The sequence below is a fragment of the Bos indicus x Bos taurus genome, chromosome 12, assembly GCF_003369695.1.
Source record: "Bos indicus x Bos taurus breed Angus x Brahman F1 hybrid chromosome 12, Bos_hybrid_MaternalHap_v2.0, whole genome shotgun sequence".
NCBI lineage: Eukaryota > Metazoa > Chordata > Mammalia > Artiodactyla > Bovidae > Bos > Bos indicus x Bos taurus.
In genome coordinates, this window is record NC_040087.1 from 50,200,826 (window position 1) to 50,223,623 (window position 22,798).

Below are 22,798 nucleotides of genomic sequence, written 5' to 3' on the forward strand. Positions count from 1 at the left end.
CCAGTACAACCAAAGAGAAATAAATAATTTAAAAAATTTGGTGAATGAATACTACAGACTACTTAGCCATTATATTTTCAGTGTAAATTAATAAATATTTTGAGTTATATGCCCATCTTCACTGAATTTGGTCAGCATGAATCATTCCTCCTAAGGCAAGATTATTGAATTGATTTTCTTGAGATGTTGCGCTAATAGACCCACCTATATTATCTAGAAAATGCTGTGTATCATGTTTACTTCTTGTTTGTTTGCTTGCTATTACTTCAGAAGCAGACTTGAATACTGGATTAATCATTTAATTGCAGTTCTTGCTTTGTGGCACACTTTCATCATTGTTCTAAATGTAGCTCTCTTTTTAAAAAATTTTAACTTATGTATTTACTTAATGACATAATAAAGACCATGAACTTACTTCCCAACCTGAACAACTAGACATGACCAGTTTACATCTACTTTGGTTCCTCGTCTGCTGTTGCTGCTAAGTCACTTCAGTCGTGTCCGACTCTGTGTGACCCCATAGACCGCAGCCCACCAGGCTCACCCATCCCTGGGATTCTCCAGGCAAGAACACTGGAGTGGGTTGCCATTTCCTTCTCCCCTGCCTCTATCTTCTAGCTTGAAAACTAGAGGGAATCACTGACCCTGCTTTTGGTTTTCATTCCCTTTGTTTTTATGTTGTAAACATAAACATATGTTGTTGTTTAGTCACTAAGTCATGTCCAACTTTTTGTGACCCTATGGACTGTAGCCTGCCAGGCTCCTCTGTCCATTGGTTTTCCCAGGCAAGAATACTAGAGTAGGTTGCCATTTCCTTCTCCAGGGGATCTTCCTGACCCAGGGATCGAATTCATGTCTCCTGCACTGGAAGGCAGGTTCATTACCACTGAACCACCAGGGAAGCCCTGACCAGGTTGAGTACTCCTCAAAACTGCCAAGGTCAACAAAAACAAGGGAAATCTGAAACACTGTTACAGACAAGCTTAAGGAGAAGTGATGACTAAATGTAATATCCTGTCCTATACAGGATCCTGGAGTAGAAAAATATATTAGGTATAAACCAAGGAAACCTAATGAATCAACACTGGTTCATCAATTGTAACAAATGTACCACACTAATAAAAGATATTAGGGCTTCCTTTGGACTGCAAGGCGATCAAACCAGTCAATCCTAAAAAAAATCAGTCCTGAATATTCATTGGAAGGACTGATGCTGAAGCTGAAGCTCCAGTACTTTGGCCACCTGATGCGAAGTACTAACTCATTGGAAAAGATCCTGATGCAGGGAAAGACTGAAGGCAGAAGGGGACAACAGAGGACGATACGGTTGGATGGCATCATTGACTCGATGAACATGAGTTTGGGCAAGCTCCAGGAGTTGGTAATGGACAGGAAAGCCTGGAGTGCTGCAGTCCGTGGGGTCGCAGAGTCTAATGAGCTACTGAACTGAACTGAATATAAGATATTAAGGGAAATGGTGTGAAGTATATGGGAACTCTCTGTACTATCTTTGCAATTTTTCTAAAATTTAATAAAAAAATAAAATTTAAAAATTATTTGAAAAGATAATTCTGCTTAAGCACCTTTAAAAACAAAGCACAAGCATGTTGGAAGTTTCAACTATCTTGTCTTCTGCTCACATAAATCTGGTGTGTATGTTAACCTGTCTCAGTAGAAATGAAAGACGAAATGAAAATATTTGGGTTTTACTTAATGAGCTTGGGGATAATCTGTTTCTCTTTGGAAACTAAATGATCATTTATACATTTTCTAACTGGAGAATGAGGGATTTTCCAAAAGTTTACATTTAAGTCAAGTGTTTGAAACTTGAAACCCATTTTCCCACAGAAATGTTGTTACAAACAGTGGTTAATTCCCAGGCTAACCACTGAAGCTCCTTAAAATCATAATAAGCAAAATGGATGTTTTCAATGAAAAGTGTAAAAACTGTACTATGGGGAAAAAAAAAACAAAAACTTGCCTTTGAAATTCAGTAGATAAATTTAAACATGCAATTTAAATTTATTCTCATCAAATTCATCACCCAGTGTTTGGATTAGAGGCCTACTCTGGGCCTCTTTGCACATAACTTGAAACACCAAGAATGAGGGTGGGAGACAAGAGTGAAGATGTTAAACTCGAGTTGGTGGGCGATGGAAAGATTCTAAGCACAGTCTGGGAATTCAGGTGTATGGTTTTAACTCAGATTGGGCAGGCAGGTTTCTATTCTGATTTTGGGGGAGCAGGGGGCAGGCGGGTACAGTGAAGTTGCTTGAATATTCATTGGAAGGACTGATGCTGCAGCTGAAGCTACAACCCTTTAGCCACCTGTTGCGAAGAGCCAACTCGTTGGAAAAGACCCTGATGCTGAGAAAGACTGAGGGCAGCAGAAGGGGGTAACAGAGGATGAGATGGTTGGATGGCATCATGACTCAATGGACGTGAGTTTGAACAAACTCCAGTAGATAGTAAAGGACAGAGAAGCCTAGTGCACTGCAGTTGCAAGGGGTCACAAGGCTGGACACAACTGAGCAACTGAACAACAAAATGAAGTTGGTACCCGAAAGGACAGTAGGGACAGAAAAGGGCTTTGCCTTCTCGTAATCCTACAATTTTTAGTGTGCTACTTCGCAAAGGGTGGGTAACGGAGTACATCTGTGGGCAGCTGGTAAGCCACGAAAGACCAGTCAGCTAACCCTTCATGCTGGTGGGGTCTGAGTACAAGGGTGGGCAGCCGCAGGCAGTAGACCTGGGCTCCTCACACTAGTGTGCTACCAAGCAGAGGATCAAGAAAGTGGATTCATGTTACACACCTGCGGGTATGCTGACAGGGTGTGAAGTGGACTGAAAACTCCCAGCAGGGAGGGTCAGAAGAGGAAACAAAGGTAAGAGGCAGAAATGAAGTTTCCTGCAGTGGTGCCAGCCAAAATGTCAGACCCCAGCTGGGGTCACCATTTCTATAGGAAGGCCTGTTTGATGTATTTCAGGTTTGTCTATCCTGGTTTGGGGATGCACTACACATTTGTTAAAGATACATTATACCATAAAAAGAACTGTAAGGACTTTTCAGAAGCATACATAAAAACCAACATTTTTATCGAGTATTTTAACAATTTTTTTCAGTCTTTATTTTTTGGCCACACCATGTAGCATGCTGGATCTTAGGTCCTCAACCAGGGATGGAACTTACACCCTATGCATGGGGAGTGTGGAGTCTTAACCACTGGACTGCCAGGGAAGTCTTTTTTATAAAATGGTATTTTTTTAATAATACAATATGAACTTAAAAATAATTTTTTAATTGCTCTTCCTCTCCCTCTTCATATTCTCTCTCCATCAATGCTTACAATCCGGTAAACTCCTTGATTTTCCTAATTTTCCATTAAGAATGCAAATATATATTGAGTACATTTTACATGGTTTTATGAAATAACTGTTATGTGTTAACACCAGGTGTATTGTCAACACATATTGATAATGACAAGTGAGTGATATGCTATAGCAGAGATACAGTGAACTTATTCAACCATTTATTCAATTCTTTATTATAGACAGCCGCTGCTTCCTTTACTTTGCTTTGTACTGCTTGAGGAAATGTTACAATAAAAATCTTCATACAAATATCTTGTTATTCAAGTTTATGCTCACTTGCTATTGTAACAAACACTCTAAAAATCTCACCAGCTTACCACAACAAGAGTTTGTTTCTAGCTGCCATCCCTGCCTGGTGCAAGTCAGGCTGTTACCATGACGAGTGTGCCTCCAGTCATGATTCAGGGGATCCATCTTATGGGTTCACTATCTCAGATCTCTTCGTTTCCAGCCGTCAACATGAGAGAAAGCTTGGAAGACAAGGAAAGGTTTATGACAAAGACTGGATGTGGTTTGGGACACGTCTGCCCCAGATTCCACTGGCTACAACCCAATCAGAGGCCCCAACCTAACTGCAAGGGAGGCTGGAAGATGCAGCCTTCCTGTGTGCCCAAACTGGAACTGGGTGAACATTTAGCCAAATTTGCAAATGTTTTTATATAGATTAGTGGCTTTATTCCAAAGGATGTATTTCTCAACTGCAATTTCTGAGTTGCAAAATTTCTATATAACGTGTGTGTCTATATCGCTTTGCAAAAAAGATCATAACTCCTGTCAGCAGAGTACGAATACTCAGCACCATTTTTGCTTTTCTAAACCTCCCTTCCAAAGGTGCTGAAAGACTAGAAACTCAGTTGACCAGATTCCTGTGTCAACAGGATCCTGGTTTAACTTCCAGCAATCAGAGGCACTTTCACTGAAACTAGAAGAGTGAAGAAAGCAGGTAGCCTTTATTTCATTTGAACATGCTGACAGATGGCAGAAATGGCCTGTATAGTGGCTTCCAGGTGACATCCTGCATTGTGCAGAGATTACTGGCAGGGGCTTTCCCTGAAATTCCTGCACTACTGGATTTTCTAAAAGCCAGCAATAATTTCTCCTCATTCCCTCAGTCATTCTGACAGTTAAGTGACCATCTCATTTCTTGTATAAAAACATCTTCTTACTTCAAATACTTAAAGAAATTTGTTTGTAGACTATGAGCTAACTTACACATCAACATAGCAGGTCTTTTATTTTTGTTTAGGACCCATTTTTTTCTCACATATGATTTTTAAATTCTTATATTTCAAATATATTTGTTTTATATTACAGTTGTGGAATTGCTGTCTTCCCAAGCCTTAGTTAACATAAATATTCTGTAACACTTCTAATTTTTATATTTTATAGTTAAATCATTAACTCATCTGAAATTTACTTTTGTATGTGCTGTAACTGCTAGTATTATTTATTAAATTGTTTTCTCATCCAACTGAAATACCATCTTTGTCTCAAATATCCTTATCTGTTTCTAGGCCACGTAGTCTATTCCAGTGATCTGTTTAACTGAGCAAGCCATATAATATTGCCTGTTGTGGTTTTATAAAATATTTTAACTGTTTTACAAATCTAAATTCAAGAGATTACCCAACACAATAATCTGTGTTACCAGGTTAACTCGGTTATATATAAATTCTTAATAAAACGTATCTTTCTATGTCTGCATATACTTGAACTTTCTATAATATTAATAACAGAAACATCTGAATGCTTGGCTAATATAAGGGAGCAATGGCCAATCCTAAGCTGATTCCAAATTTTTGAGAAGCAGCAGCCTCACTCTTCTCACGAACTGCTTTCATAGCAAATGAATGTTATAAAACTGAATTTGTAAAGTAACATTATCCTAATCAAATACTACTTTTGCCGTTTATATGTACTTTATATATAAGACTGTACTATAAAGGCATCTATGTAAGAGCTTGTTTATAAAATGGGTAACACTACCAGTAATTTTTAAAACTGTTGGTTTAATACATAAACTTGTGTTGCTTTTACTATTATTCAAATGTTTATTTTTTATTAAGATATAATTCACATACCACAGAATTTACCCTTTAAACTATCCAAATCAGTGGTTCTTGGTACATTCACAAAGCTGTGCATTGATCACCACTTTGTAATTCCTGTTTGTCTGATTTTTTTATTATTATTTTAAAAAGTGGAAAACCAAAAGTATAATTTTCATTCAATAAATATCATTCGATCCTTAAGCAGCTTTGTTGCAGAAAGTGAAGTCCGTGATTTTAGATTATTTTCGGTTTAGAATCAGTTTTCACACAGTTTCAATAATTGCAGCAATTTCCTTGAATTGTCTGTAGAAATTCTGAGGAGAAAGGGGGAAACAATATTAATTTTGCTTTTAGAGGATTCTTTAGTTCTTTTAATTATATCTGTCCAGCGGAGGGTCTATAACTTATTAAATCTACATTTTAATGTTAAATCCTCAACTATTATTATTCGAAGGTTACTATAAGAAGCAAAAGGTGTAATCTGGTGCAAGCAAAACTACTACTGTAGGGTTGAATAATCAGCTCATAAATAAACTTTCTGAAAGCATCCAACAAAGTTCTTTGAGACCACACCAGAAAGATTTATTAGATGTCCAGCGCTGTCACAGACAATAAAGACTTTTAAAAATGACACATTGGGTCCCAGGCTTTGAACCAGTTTTATTTAGTGAAAGACTGCATTTCAAGGTGATTGATAGAGGCTGTCTTGTCAATTACAATAAGAGAGACCCAACACTAATAGCAGCTTATATGCGTGTGTGCTCAGTCGTGTCTTGACTCTTTGCAATCCCATGGACTAGGGCCTGCCAGGCTCCTCTGTCCACGGGATTTTCCAGACAAGGTTACTGGAGTGGATTGCTGTTTCCTCCTCCAGGAGATCTTTCTGACTCAGGGATCGAACCAGCATCTCTTGCATCTCCTGCATTAGCAGGATTCTTTACCACTAGCACCACCTGGATTTATATCCTCATATTTTCCCTCTTCTTTGGACTTAATTCTCTATTTTGCTTCTTAAAAGAGTATCTGTATTTTGTTTTAATTCATGTGTAAATTTATTATTTTTAATAATAAATTTTATTATTTATTAAAATAATAAATTTTAATAGGAGGAAGTAAACATTTGTTCAAAAACATATACTGATGATCATAGTTTCAGCTACTAAAGATATCAGTCAAAAGCTCAAAGAATGTTCCTTCATCCTCAGTTTTGTAATGGGACTAACAGGCTCTGACTGCCTGGTTAGCTATCAGCCATATAAGAACTAACTTTAAAACAGCTGTCCCATTTGTGATCTTTTTCCTGAGAAAATTTTAAGAGGTAGAATCTGGGAGCAAAAATGCAGCAAAGAAAAATAAGAATTAGGCCAGTATTATAAATTACAAAAGGACTGAGACCTGTATTATTTTTTGAAGTGGATTTGGTCTTTATATTCAGCTGAAGGCTACTCATATCACATACACTGCATTTATTTCTTTTCAACCTTGTCTTAACTGCTTCCAAGACACCACTTCACACTAATAGTGTTGAAGCATGACCCTTTTTTGTTCTAAAGTGGACATATCAGTTCTAAGAGAAAGAAATTAAAAGGAAAGAAAATCCTTAAAATCACTACCTCAAAAAGATATCTGCACTCTCAGATTCAATGCAGCATTACTCACAATAGCCAAGGTGTGGAAACAACCCAGATGTCTACTGACAGATGAATGGGTAAAGAAAATGTGGTGTGTATATATACACAGTACTATCCATCCTTTGAAGAGAAGGCAGTTGTGCTATTTTTGACAATATGGGTGAACCTGGAGGACAATATGCTAAGTAAAATAAGCCAGCACAGAAAGACAAATACTGCATGATCTTACTTATACGTGGAATCTAAAAAAAGTGAGATTCATGGTAACAGAGAATAGACAGCAGTTACCAAAGCTGGGAAGGTAGAGGACATGAGGAAATGCTGGTCAAGAACTTTTCAGTTACAAGGTAAGTAAGCTCTGGAGATCTAAGGCATAGGTGATGGCCACAGTTAATAATATAATAATGTATTACATATTTGAAATCTGCTAGAGAAGAGATTTCAAGTTTTTACCACACACACACAAAATGTTAACTATGTGAGATGATGGATATATTAATTAGTTTGACAGTAGCAATCTTTTCATAATGTAAACATACACCCAAACATCACATAGTATGCCTTGCAAGTATACAATTTCTGTCAATTTTACCCCAGTAAAGCTGGGGGGAAATACAGTTTGTAAAAGAAATCAAAAGTATCCCAGAGGGCTTTCCCTTGTGGCTCAGTGATAAAGAATCTGCCTGCCAATGCAGGAGACATGGGTTCAATCCCTGGTCCAGGGAGATCCCACATGCCTTGGAGCAACTAAGTCCGTGTGTCATAACCACTGAAGCCCACATGCCTGTCCTCCATAACAAGAGAAGCCCATGTACTGCATCTAGCCCCTGCTTGCTGCAAATAGAGAAAAGCCTGAGCAACAACGAAAATAAATAAATTACAAAAAAGCACCCTTGAGTGGTATATGAGGAGCTTTTCTTAAAAAAGAAGTCTGGGGTTCCAGTTCAAGATGGTGGAGTAGAAGGACGTGCACTCATCTCCTCTTGCAAGAGCACCAAAATTGCAACCAGCTGTTCACTATCAACAGGAGGATGTTGGAACACACCAAAAAACAATACCCACATCCAAAGACAAAGAAGCCACGGCAGAGGGAGGGGCACAATCCCAATAAAATCAATCCCATATCCACCAGGTAGGCAACACACAAACTGGAGAACAATAATACCAAAGAGGTTCTCCCACTTGTGGAGGTTCTGAGCCCCATATCAGGCTTTCCAGCCTGGGGAATCTGACAAAGGGACTAGGAATTCCCAGGGAATCTGACCTTGAAGGCCAGCGGGATTTAATTATAGGACTTCCATAAGACTGGGGGAAACAGAGACTCCAGTCTTGGAGGGCACAAACAAAATCTTTTATACACCAAGACCCAGAGTAAAGGAGCAGCAAACCCACAGGAGATTGAACCAAAACTACCCGCAAGTGTCAGGAAGTCTTCTGTGGATGCATGGGTTGGCAACGGCTCACCACAGGCATGGAGGCACTGGTAGCAGCAGTCCTGGACGGTCCCCCTTGGCATAAGCCCTCTTGGAGGCTGTCATTAACCCTACCATAGAGCCCACAGACCCCGGGGCTGGGTCGCCTCAGGCCAAATGACTAACAGGGAGGGAGTGCAACTCCACCCATCAGCAGATAATTGGATTAAAGACTTACTGAGCAAGGCCCTGCCCACCAGAGCAAGACCTAGATTTTTCCCACCTTCTCCCTCCCATCAGGAAGCTTACAGATGCCTCTTAGCCTCATCCACCAGAGGGCAGACAGATGAAGCAAGAAGAACCACAGTCCCACAGAAGACTAAGACAAAAACCACATTACAGAAAGTTAATCAGGATGACAAAGTAGAGAGTTATAACCCAGATGAAGGGACATGATAAAACCCCCCAAAACAATTAAATGAAGTAGAGATAGGCAACTTTCTAGAAAAAGAATTCAGAATAATGATATTGAAGATGATCCAGGATCTCAGAAACAGAACAGAGAAAATGCAAGAAATGTTTACCAAAGATCTAGAAGAACTAAAGAACAAACAAACAGAGATGAACAATACACTAGAAGGAATCGATAGCAGAATAATGGAGGCAGAAGAACGGATAAATGACCTGAAGGACAGAATGGTAGAAATCACTACTGCAGAACAGAATACAGAAAAAAAAAAATGAAAAAAAAAAAAAAAAATGAAGACAGCCTAAGAGACCTCTGGGACAACATTAAAGCACCAACATTCGCATTACAGTGGTCTCAGGAGGAGGAACGGAGAAGGCAACGGCACCCCACTCCAGTACTCTTGCCTGGACAATCCCATGGACGGAGGAGCCTGATAGGCTGCAGTCCATGGGGTCACTAAGAGTCGAACACGACTGAGCGACTTCCCTTTCGATTTTCACTTTCATGCATTGGAGAAGGCAATGGCAACCCACTCCAGTGTTCTTGCCTGGAGAATCCCAGGGATGGGGGAGCCTGGTGGGCTGCCGTCTATGGGGTCTCGAAGAGTCGGACACGACTGAAGCGACTTAGCAGTAGGAGGAGGAGAGATAAAGGACTTGAGAAAATATTTGAAGAAATAATAGCTGAAAACTTCCCTAAGATGGGAAAGGAAATAATCAACCAAGTCCAGGAAAAGCAGAAGAGTCCCAGGCAGGACGAACCCAAGGAGGAACACCCCAAGATACACAGTTCTTAAACTGACAAAGATAAAATATTAGAAGCAACAAGGGAAAAAAGACACACAACATACAAGGGAACTCCCATCAGGTTGCCAGGTGATTTCTCAACAGAAACTCTACAAGCCCGAAGAGAGAGGCACGACGTATTTAAAGTGATGGAAGGGAAGAACCTACAACGAGGAATACTCTACCCAGAAAGACTCTCCTTCAGATACGATGGAGAAGTCAAGAAGTCAAAAGCTTTCCAGACAAGCAAAAGTTAACAGGTTCAGCACCACCAAACCATCTGTACATGCTAAAGGAACTTCTCCAGACAGGAAACACAAGAGAAGGAAAAGACCTACAGAAAATACACTTAAAAGAAAATGGAAATAGGATCGTACATATCGATAATCACCTTAAATGTAAATGGATTGAATGTGCCAACCAAAAGACACAGACTGGCCAGGCAGATGAAAACATATGCATGTATGCACTTCGACTTACCATATCACTCTGCTTGACCCCCCAAAGTGCATGTAATTATTTTATACTCTTAGGTTAATCATGTTCCCATTATGGCTTGCAACTGTAATTATCTTTTATGTCTGGCTATTGATTGTGAAAACTGATAAACATCTTTTACTACTGTGATTATATAACTATTACTCACTTAATACCATTGTATCATGACTGGTCAACAGAAAAATAATAGAATTCTGTATCACCAAAATTGCTATTTAATAGAAAAACTTGTAATCACTTTTTAAAATCCAGATGCATATGAGAATTATCTTGGTTTGGTAAAAAATACAAATGCCCAGGTATTACTTTTTTTCTTCAAAACCCCAGATATGTTTCTAATGAGCAGCCATGTTTAAAAACAACTGGACTATATGATGATCTTTTATTTTTATCTAGTTTGTTCCATTTTTTCTATTCCATATTCAAATAGTGCTCCCATTTCACTTAGTTTATACTTTCCAATGTCTCCAACTTTTCTCTCTCTCTTTTTTAAGTTCCTTCTCAGGTCTTTATCAAGTGTGGTAGAAAAGCTTTTGTATACATATATATGTGTGTGTGTATATATATTATATATATATATAGTATGTGTAATATATATATATTTTAGAAAACATAAATTTTGTCTAAAAAAATTATGACATTTTGATTCCACTTGATTTTGTATGAATAGAATGCTAGATTTCTAATCTAAAAGAAACAGCAGATCTACAACAAGCAACAAAGGTATACTGTATAGCACAGGGAACAACAGTCAATATCTTGTAATAACCTATAATGGAAAATAATCTCAAAAATAATATATGTATATGTATAACTGAATCACCCTGCTGTGTACCTGAAACACTGTAAGTCAGCCATACTTCAATACAATATATATATCAAGAAGAAAAAAGAAAGAAGTCTGGGACCAATATATTTTCAGTTTTATAAAGAATTCTCATTACATTTCCATTTCATTCATCTTGGTGGCCTTTCTCAGATTATTTGACTTTTTTAGAGTAGGAAGAGTTGTAATTAAGAATTCATATCTATTCACTCACCATAGGCATCAAAATGAACAAACCAAGACAAAACTCTAAGGTCAGTTAAATTAGCCAAAGACAAAGCATTTCCCTGTATGTACATTGAAAAGGAAATCTGATTTCTCATCTACCTTCTTTCCCCCTTTCTTGCTTACAGAAAAGAGGTGAAATAACAGTATGTACAACGGGGCTTCCCAGGTGGTGCAGTGATAGAGAATCCGCCTGCCAATGCAAGAGACTCGACAGTTACAGGTTTGACCCCTTGGTCAGGAAGATCCCCTGGGGGATGAAATGGCAGTCCACTCCACTATTCTTGCCTGGAGAATTCCACAGACACAGGAGCCTGGTGGGCTTTACTCCATGGGCCCACAGAGAATTGGACACATTGAGCAACTGAGTGTGCGTGTGCACACACACACACTAAAAATAATAATATATATAACATGATTCTAAATATAAGCTACTAAGTTACTCAAAACCCTAGCAGATAAAATTAGCTATCAAGTACTAGTTTTGTGGTCTGATCTGCATTTAGTAAACATTATTAGTCAGAAAATTCAAGGTCAATACTGTTCAAAGGTAAGATTCATTCAGCTTCGTCATTCTTAAATATTAAGCCTATGAAGAATAAAACAGTTAAATACAAAGTAAATACCCTGCTAGAAAAGATGCAAATTTCTTAAATATACTCACAGATGAGTACTACGGAAGTGATGGAGTGTCAAAATATACAAATTCAACATATTATATTAAAAATAATATATTAATAATTCCAAAATAAAACAAATTGAGATCTTTTGTATGTGTTAAATGTAAAGCACTCAAAAGAATTGCAAATAAAGTTACAATTTTCTCTTAAAAATGATTTTATGTATCTTTTTTGGGCAGCAGTTATAGAATAACAGCTAAAACTGAATGAGTTATATCACAAACCTGAAACTGTGGGATTGTCATTTCAAAGGACTTGTTCTTCACTTGGCCTGAATGATCTGCCACTTTGAGCATCACAGCAACATAAGGATACTTAAGAGATCTGCAACTGTCGGAGCTCACAGCCATACCCAGTTTCCACTCAAAATCTATGAGCTGTAATAAAAGAGTTCACAATAATACACAAGTTATAACATTGCCCTGAATGCAGATATTTATTCACATTACTGCTCTCAAATTCAAGTTTTAACTTCAAGTCCAATCATAATAAAAGAAAATGTCTTCAACGTAATATTGTTAGGGGGATAATAATCAAATGAACATGGAGAGAGGCAAAGGGACACAAACAGGGCTGGAAAACAACAACACTGTCATAATTACAAAAATTTTCCACCAGATGTGTAAGGGAGGCAGATGTGTCAATATCATTTTCCTTTGTTTTTTTCAGTTTGCTTCTGTCCTTAAGGGGACTTTTGAATCATCTCTTATCTCATTTTCCTGTTCCACTTATGTCCTTCCCGCATTTCACAACCTGAAAGTCCTAAAGTGCAACGTGAGTTATACACCATCTTCATATTGACTGAGGCACACATGAGAACAATTCGTTTCCTTCCTCATCTCAGGCCTTGACCTGAAACCTTACACTAGCATGAATGCTGGGGGAGGTGGTTTTAGATTTCATCACTGCTGATGGATACTCGTCAGGTGATGTGCTAGGCAGTTTACATGCATTAAATGCCACACTGAATCATCATAACATTATAGACTATTATTTCCATTTTGCAGATGATAAAACTGAATTTCAGAGAGCAGATATAAAATGCACAAGGTCACACATTTCTGGACTCAGCTAAAACCAAAGTCTTTTTGACTCCAAAGATTACATGCTTTGGAGTATGTAATACTTTCTATCAATACTTTATAGCTAATTCTTTTCAATGATTGCTCAGTGTTTCCATGACATAAAACAGGACTGGATAAATGCAGCCCTTAATACAGAGCTCAAACCTTAAGATAGTATACGGAAGAAAATTTTGTATCTTGTACCCAAAGCTTAGGCAGATAGGTAGGACACAGTAGGCACTTATCAAAAATACCTACTGACCAATACCTTCTGCGACCAAATGAATGCTTACTGGGCAAACAGCTTTACTTATTAATAAAATTTTATAAAAGGTGGGTTTAATATAAGGACGAAACTTTCCTCCCATCTTCAGACTGGCTTTAGACAAAATCAGCTATAGTATGAAGGCCAGGCTGGTCCTGATAAAAGGTTAACATCTTTGATAAGTAAAAAGACTGTACAGGTCCTTTTTAAATAAAAGTTTCCCATACAAAAATAGAGAAAGGATAATGGGTAAACAAGAAAAGAACTACAAGCTGATAAATATATGAAAGGAAACAGGAAAATGGACATTTAAACCACAGAGTTATCACTACACACCCACCAAAATAGCACAATTTTAAGTTTGACAGTTCTAAAACTGGCATGGAAGGATGTGTCACAGTGCACTGATGGTAGTCTAAACTGGGCCAGTCTTTCAGAAAATTAGCTTCATTTCAGCAAAACGGCTCTCTGGGGAGGCCTTACAAATAGCTGTGAAAAGAAGAGAAGTGAAAAGCAAAGGAGAAAAGGAAAGATACAAGCATCTGAATGCAGAGTTTCAAAGAATAGCAAGAAGAGATAAGAAAGCCTTCCTCAGTGATCAATGCAAAGAAATAGAGGAAAACAATAGAATGGGAAAGACTAGAGATCTCTTCAAGAAAATTAGAGATACCAAGGGAATATTTCATGCAAAGATGGGCTCAATAAAAGACAGAAATGGTATGGACCTAACAGAAGCAGAAGATATTAAGAAGAGGTGGCAAGAATACACAGAAGAACTGTACAAAAAAGATCTTCACGACCCAGATAACCACGATGGTGTGATCACTGACCTAGAGCCAGACATCCTGGAATGTGAAATCAAGTGGGCCTTAGAAAGCATCATTATGAACAAAGCTAGTGGAGGTGATGGAATTCCAGTTGAGCTATTTCAAATCCTAAAAGATGACGCTGTGAAAGTGCTGCACTCAATATGCCGGCAAATTTGGAAAACTCAGCAGCGGCCACAAGCCTGGAAAAGGTCAGTTTTCATTCCAATCCCAAAGAAAGGCAATGCCAAAGAATGCTCAAACTACCACACAATTGCACTCATCTCACATGCTAGTAAAGTAATGCTCAAAATTCTCCAATCCAGGCTTCAGCAATACGTGAACAGTGAACTTCCAGATGTTCAAGCTGGTTTTAGAAAAGGCAGAGGAACCAGAGATCAAATTGCCAACATCCGCTGGATCATCGAAAAAGCAAGAGAGTTCCAAAAAAACATCTATTTCTGCTTTATTGACTATGCCAAAGCCTTTGACTGTGTGGATCACAATAAACTGTAGAAAATTCTGAAAGAGATGGAATACCAGACCACCCGACCTGCCTCTTGAGAAACCTATATGCAGGTCAGGCAGAGCATTTATCTGTCTTCAAGTGAAAGGTTCTTATAAGAAAGTATGGAAAATAAAGCTGACAAAAGTTCAAGAATCAAGAAGCCATAACTTTTTGCAAAACTGTACAAATTTTCAAAATACTCTCATTTAGAGTTGACTCTTTAAAAATGTGGGTTTGAATGCAGGGATCCACTTACACACAGATGCTTTTTAATAGTAAATAGCAGAGTACTACACAGTCTGCAGTTGGTTGAATCCACCTATAGGCAGAGGAACCCAGGATATGGAGGACCAACTATAATTACATATTGATTAATCCCTATACTGTTCAAGGGTCAACTGTATTTTATCTTATTATGAAAAACATTATCATGTCAGTTATTTAAACTTTTCCAATTGGCAACAGGTACTCACTAAAAGTTTCTGAGTACAGAGAACAGCATGGAAGTATTGATTTAAAAATATTCATCTGGTGGCAGGAGAACACAGTAATCCAGGTTCAAGGTTTTCTGTACTGGAACTACAGTGGTGACAAGCAGGATTAGGCTTATTGATAAAAGAATGACTTGACAGGTCTTGATGATTGTCTGCAGGGTTAAGGGAGGTATCAAACACAACTATAAGAGTTTGAGCCCGAATGACTAGGAGAATATCATATAGGAACCAGGACTTTTTATATTTTAAGTCTAAAAGTATCATCAAAAAGTGATAACCTATTTGAGAAAAGAATCTAAAAAACAATTAATATATGTATATGCATATATAACTTAATCACTTTGCTGTACACCCAAAACACAATATTGTAAATCAACCATACTCCAATAAAATTAACAAAAAGAAAAGGGATAAGGAATATCTAAATAGGAATATTCACTAAGCTGCTAGAAATTTCAGAACAGACTTCAAGGGAGTTCATGATTAGAGATATCACTTTACACCAGTTAGATGGTGAAATTCAGAAACCTAACCAATCATTTTTTAAATGTATTCAACTCATTGATGCAAGAAGTTATATTTTTAGTGTCTACAATAAAATGATAGAGTAAAATATTGAAAAGGCTGAAATAAAACTCTGGATTATCCAGAACATTTCAAGAAGAACAGCAATTAAAGATCACAATGTTGCAAGTCACTGACCATTATGATGGTGGAACTCGCAGATGGGAAAATAGGGAGAGCTGTCATTTATTGTGGGGAAAAGAGCTTTTTACATGGGGAGAACAGCTGGGATTAAGTTTATGGGATGAGAATTTCCCAATTCTAAACTGAATATTTACATGCAAATTAAAAACAAGACTTCTAATAAGTGTGTTGAGCCTTAAATAGGAATTAGCTGCAGAAAAGATTTTCAAAAGAATAAAAAACAAAACCAGGGCTATGGAGAATATTAAAAATAAAGCAATATAGTTCGAATTTCTTATAGAATGAAGGAAATGATTTTAAAAGAAAAAATACAGAAAAACCCAGTAGTAAAAAAAAAAAAAAAGAGAGAGAGAATATCCATAAGTAAAATGAATACAAAGAAAAAAAAATCAAGATGCACAAAGAAAAAAAAAATCAAGATGCAAGTATAGATAAAAAGGTAAACAAAGAAATTAGCTGTAGTCTGTCACACTAAAATTAGTTGACAAGCTTGCTTATATCTCAACATTCAAAAATAAAGATCGTGGCATCTGGTCCCATGACTTCATGGTAAATAGGTTGGGAAAAATGGAAACAGTGGCAATTTTCTTTTCTTGGGCTCCAAAATCACTGCAGATGGTGACCTCAGCCATGAAATTCAAAGACACTTGCTCCTTGGAAGAAAAGCAATGACAAACTTAGACAGTATATTCATATATTCAAAATCAGAGACATCACTTTGCCTACAAAGGACCATATAATCAAAGCTATGGTTCTTCCAGTAGTCATGTATGGATGTGAGAGTTGGACAATAAAGAAGGCTGAGCACTGAAGAATTGATGCTTTCGAATTGAGGTGCTGGAGAAGATGCTTGAGAGCCCCTTGGACAGCAAGGAAATCAAACCAGTCAATCCTAAAGGAAATCAACCCTGAATATTCATTGGAAGGACTGATGCTGAAGGTCCAGAGCTTTGGCCACCTTACACAAAGAGCCAATTCACTGGAAGACCCTCATGCTGGGAAAAGACTGAGGGCAAGAGGAGAAGGGGCTGACACAGGATGAGACGGTTGGATGCCATCACCAACTCAGTGGACATGAGTCTGAGTAAACTCCAGGAGATAATGAAGGACAGGGAGGCCCAGCATGCCACAATACACAGGGTCGCAAAGAGTTGGACACAACTTAGCAACTGAACAATAACAAGAAATTATGGCTGAAGTTATCAGTAACATAAATACATCACAATAAAAACTGTGTACAAAGAAAAAAATTTTAAGACCATTTCAGTTTAAATTTATTTTTCAAAATACAACTAGGAGAAAATTTAAAAAATAATCATGCAAAACTCTGCTATCTGAAAAACTATCGTCATATTCCTGTGTCCTCATTCCTAGTTTTTGTATGCAAGTTTTATAGCCAGAATCACAAAATACACACTTACATGTTCTCTCCTTTTTTAAATGAAAGTTTTCAAATGCAAAGTATTCTGTACACATTAACTGCTCTCTAAAGTACTATAAGGAAAAGATTTGTTAAGCAACTCATCCAAGGATACAAAACTAATAGAGCTGGTATTCAAATCCAAATTTGTCTGATTCCATATCCCAGCCCTTTTCATTATATCAATACTTAGCTGCAACAAGACAATGATTCTGAATTACAGGAAATTCTAATAGGTAAAGAAAAGCAGACAGGTCTGGGATGGGGCAAAAATGTTTAGCATCTTCTAAATGCTAGACCTGCATTGTCCAATACAGTAGCCACTAGCCACTTGTGAATATTATTAGCTCTAGCCTAAGTGGACAATGTTTGCTAAGCCTTTCTCATCTTGCTCAGCAGCACCTTCATTCATGCTTTGATTTTCTTCATAGGACTTAGTGATTTTATTTAGTTGCTAAATCGTGTCCAACTCTTTGTGACCCCATGGACTGTTAGCACGCCAGGCTCCTCTGTCCATGGGATTTCTCAGGCAAGAATATTGGAGTGGGTTGCCATTTCCTTCTCCTGGGGATCTTCCTGACCCAGGCATTGAACCTGGGTCTCCTACATTGGCAGGCGGATACCTTACTGCTGAGCACCAGGGAAGCCTTTAGAACAGTTTCTAAAATCATGTTAATTATGGTTCATCCCCTATGTCGCTATAGGGGGAAATGGCCTTATCAATCTAGTTACTACTGAATCTACTATAACATTATCTGATCTGATACAAACTGAATGTTCCAATAAGTTATCTGTTGAACTAATATGTTTAGAAATTCAGGGGTATATGGTAAGTGATCTCCAAAGACAGTTTCCAACAACTAATTCCACTCCTCTCTGTAAGTACACGTCACTCCTCACATCAAGAAGGGGGCCTTATTTTCTCCCTGCACAAATCTGAGCTGTACCTGTGCTTGTTTTGACAAGTAAAATATGGCAGAAAAGGTGCTCTGGAACCTGTGAGCCTGAGCCTTAGGAGAACTGGAAGCGTGTGCTTCCTTCTTCATGGAATGCTGGATCTTGGGACCTACCCACTTGGAACCCAGCCACCATGACGTGAGCAGCCACATGAGGAAGAACCAAGTCACGCCTATTATCAGCTCCAACTGAGCTCTCAGGCCAGGTCGTGACTAGCATATGAGACCTCTTCACTTCCGGCCCAATTAGGCTCCTAGATGACTGAGGTCACAGCTGACCTGAGAGGGCGTAGAAACCACCACCCAGCTAAGCCCAGTTAACCCACAGACTCATGAGAAACAATTAAACAGCTGTTTTAAGTCACGAAGTTTGGGGTGGTTTGTCATGTGGTGACAGATAACTCAAACAGAGCAAACACAACTAGCTGAAAATAGCTTTGTTAATAAACTTACTACAATACATGATGATTTATCAAAAATGAAATCTCAAAACTAGCTAATCTTAACTCCATTTATAGAAACTGTAGCAAACACAAATAATTAAAACAATGTTTTAATGACCTATTTTCCAAGTGGCTCAGGTTTGAAACTTCAGTTAATTTTGATTTTTCTCTCTCTGCAACACAAAACACTTACAAATTCCTAGGTACTCAAGATCTGATTTCAGTCAATGCCACTGACATTTACTCCCTCCTTCCCAATCTCACCATTACAAAGTCTTTTAAAAAGCCTACCTTCAGACTTCCCTGGTGGTCCAGTGGTTAAGAAACCACCTGCCAATGCAGGGGACACAGCTTCAATCCCTGGACAGAGATGATCCCACAAGCCATGGGGCAACCGAGCCCGTGCACCACAACTACTGAAGCCCACACTCTAAAGACCACGAGCCACAACTACTGAAATCTGTGCTAGAGTCCGTGCTCCATCACAAGAGAGGCCGCCGCAATGAGAAGCCTGTGCACCGCAAGGAAGAGCAGCCCCCACTCACGACTTGAGGAAGCCTGCATACAGCAATGAAGACTCAAGAGCAGCCAAAGATGAGATAAACAAATGACTTAAAAAAAAAGGCTTGCCTTCAATTTTACTGCGGCTCCCTAATTAAGTTTCTTGCCTTTGGTCTTTCTCAGCTCCAATCCAGAGGAGACTCTAAACACTACTTATAAAGGAACCAAATCTAGCATCGTGGGTCAAAACCCTACTGCCTCGAGAACTAGTTACAACCCTTCCCTTGGCAGTTAAGTCCCCTCAGAGCACAGTCCCAAATCACTTTCGTGCTCAAGCTGGACCGCATCCTTTCTTTACATTATCTTTCAATCTTCACACTTTTGTTCATGCTGCTCATTCCTCTAGAATACAACTCTCAAAGGTCTATCTAAAATTCAAAATGCCTCCCAGTTTTCCCTGCCATGAAGTCCTTCGTGGTTTACTCAACCTTTCCATGAATATTCATGTTACTTTTTACACCGTGGCACTTAGAACATTCTGCCTTGAACAGTACTCATCTGTGGATCTGTCTCCCTCCCCCACCCTCTGCTGCTGCTGCTGCTGCTAAGTCGCTTCAGTCGTGTCTGACTCTGTGCGACCCCATAGATGGCAGCCCACCAGGCTCCCCTGTCCCTGGGATTCTCCAGGCAAGAACACTGGAGTGGGTTGCCATTTCCTTCTCCAATGCATGAAAGTGAAAAGTGAAAGTGAAGTCGTGGACTGCAGCCCACCAGGCTCCTCCATCCATGGGATTTTCCAGGCAAGAGTACTGGAGTGGGTTGCCATTGCCTTCTCCGCCCCGACCCTCTACTAGACTGTAAAGTCCCTGAAGGGAGTTCATACATCCTCATGTGACTTGTAGCTCCCAATACAACACACAGGAGAACAGTCATGCATTTTATAAATTATTACACAAACTGTACAAAAATTTAAGTCACTGTCTCATATATATCATGTTAGGTGACCATAGCGGTAAAGAACCCACTTGCCAATGCAGGAGATTCAAGCGATACAGGTTCAGTCCCTGGGTTGGAAAGATCCCCTGGAGAAGGGAATGGTAACCCACTCCAGTATTCTTGCCTGGAGCATCCCATGGACAGAGGAGCCTGGTGGGCTACAATCCATGGGGTCACAAAGAGTTAGACACGACTTTAGTGACTTAGCTCGCACATGTATCTCATAAATAGGAAGAGGGAAAATGGCACTAGATGTCATGTGTCAATACCATCCTTCTGTTGATTTATACTATAAAACTAGCAAGAAGGAAAGCAATAAAATGTGGCAACGATCATTCATCTACGATAAGGAGTTCTAATTAGACATCTATAAAAGGGAACCGCGAATTAGTTCAAAACAATGACTGTAAGAATCGGAATGTGAAGCAATGAGTAACCTTAGACCTTCTGGTGCTGGATAAGATGGGATGGTTTGTTAAATTTAACAAGTTCAGACCCAAGTCGACAGACCTGAGTTTGAAGTTCACCTCTGCATCCTTCTACCCATGTGGCTTTGGACAAGTTACTATGTCTCTATGCCCCAATATTCAGTGAAGTATTTAGGAAACAATAGCAATACTATGTTCTAGGCACTGGGACTATTAAAAAAATTAAAGTTCCTGACCTCAGAAACTTACATTCTATTTGGGAAGACAGACAATAAGCAAATACATATACAATATGGTTGCAGTAAGTATGAAAAACAATAATTTTTTTTGGCCACATCTCCTGGCATATGGTCTCTTAGTGCCCCAACCAGGGATGGAAACTGCACCCCTTGCAGTGGGAGCTCAGTCTTAATCACTAGAGTCCCAAAAGAGGTTTTAAAAATGCACATAAAGGGACAGAGTGACCAGGAAGGCTACTTAGTTACAGCCTGGGGCAGATCTCTATGAGGAGATGATTTCTGAATGCAGAGACACCTGAGTCAAGTGAAGGAAAAAGCCACATGGATACCTGGAGAACGAGGCTGGAGTGGCATGAGCTAGAAGAGTGTGGAAGAAACAAAGGGTCATTGTTTGAAGAGCCTTTAGGATCAGATCAGTCGCTCAGTCATGTCCGACTCTTTGCGACCCCATGAATCACAGCACGCCAGGCCTCCCTGTCCATCACCAACTCCCGGAGTTCACTCAGACTCACGTCCATCGAGTCAGTGATGCCATCCAGCCATCTCATCCTCTGCCGTCCCCTTCTCCTCCTGCCCCCAATCCCTCCCAGCATCAGAGTCTTTTCCAATGAGTCAACTCTTCGCACGAGGTGGCCAAAGTACTGCAGTTTCAGCTTTAGCATCATTCCTTCCAAAGAAACACATAAGACTTTTTTCTAGTGAGACAGAAATTCTTATAATTGGCTTCAAGAAGGGAAAAGACCTGGCCTAGATGGCAAAAGTCCCTCCAGATTGATGAACAGCACATGGAAGTTTTAAGGAAAACAAAAAGACCAAACTGTGAGCCAAATGTAGTATCTAGGGGTTTCCCTGGTGGCTCAGTGGTACAGAATCTGCCTGCAATACAGGAGACATGGGTTCAATCTCTAGGTCATGAAGATCCCCTGGAGGAGGACATGGAAACCCACTCCAGTATTTTTGCCTGGGAAAGCCCATGGACAGAGGAGCTGGCAGGCTACAGTCCACAGGACGCAAAGGGCTGGACATGACTTGTGACTAAACAACAACAGTATCTACACAAGAAGATGATGGCAGCAAGGGGAGATAAATTTAAAGAATGTAAGAGGGAATGCTTGCTGACAGACTGTATGTGAGGTGTGAACTCTCACTGGACATGTGGTCCCAAATAATCTTGCTGATTCTTATACTGGTGAGAAATATTTAAAGACAGAAGGTATTACAGCTCAAAGAATTTAAACTAGCTTTAGTCCTAAAAATGAGCTATATCTGGTACATTGAAAAAGCACATACTACAAATAGAAATGACATCGCTATGTCAACGATTTTTTCCCCTTACAATACTACTAAATACAAATAACCATTTTTTATTTTAAAACATATCAAAAAGCACATCATGAACTTTGAATAAAAATATTCCATTTGAGTTACTGGAGGTAAAACAGAAGTGTGAGGTCCCCCTAACAACTGGGGGTAAGGGGTGGGGTAACTGAGATTTTATCTCACACCTGTCTACACCTGACCTGCCTCTTGAGAAACCTATATGCAGGTCAGGAAGCAACAGTTAGAACTGGACATGGAACAACATACTTGTTCCAAATAGGAAAAGGAGTATGTCAAGGCTGTATATTGTCACCCTGCTTATTTAACTTATATGTAGAGTACATCATGACAAACACTGGACTGGAAGAAGCACAAGTTGGAATCAAGATTGCCGGGAGAAATATCAATCACCTCAGATATGCAGATGACACCCCCCTTATGACAGAAAGTGAAAAGGAACTAAAAAGCCTCTCGATGAAAGTGAAAGAGGAGAATGAAAAAGTTGGCTTAAAGCTCAACATTCAGAAAATGAAGATCATGCCATCTGGTCCCATCACTTCATGGGAAATAGATGGGGAAACAGTGGAAACAGTGTCAGACTTTATTTTTTGGAGCTCCAAAATCACTGCAGATGGTATTTGCAGCTATGAAATTAAAAGACGCTTACTCCTTGGAAGGAAAGTTATGACCAACCTAGATAG

At 39.0% G+C, this 22,798-nt stretch overlaps 1 protein-coding gene across 3 annotated transcripts in view; it reads right to left on the reverse strand.

Annotated features, from left to right (window-relative positions):
- Positions 1–3,440: 3,440 nt before the first annotated feature.
- The window catches only part of COMMD6 (COMM domain containing 6), a 28,634-nt gene continuing 9,276 nt past the window's right edge, over positions 3,441–22,798 (reverse strand). For 2 of the 3 annotated variants that reach the window (XM_027557699.1, XM_027557700.1), the window contains 2 exons: positions 12,174–12,326; positions 3,514–5,737 (listed from right to left, as the gene is read on the reverse strand). In XM_027557699.1, the coding sequence (XP_027413500.1) occupies positions 5,687–5,737; positions 12,174–12,326 (204 nt within the window). In that variant the 3' untranslated portion in view covers positions 3,514–5,686. Of the gene's footprint in view, positions 5,738–12,173; positions 12,327–22,798 lie in introns of all 3 variants that reach the window. The other variant, XR_003513816.1, reaches the window with a different exon arrangement.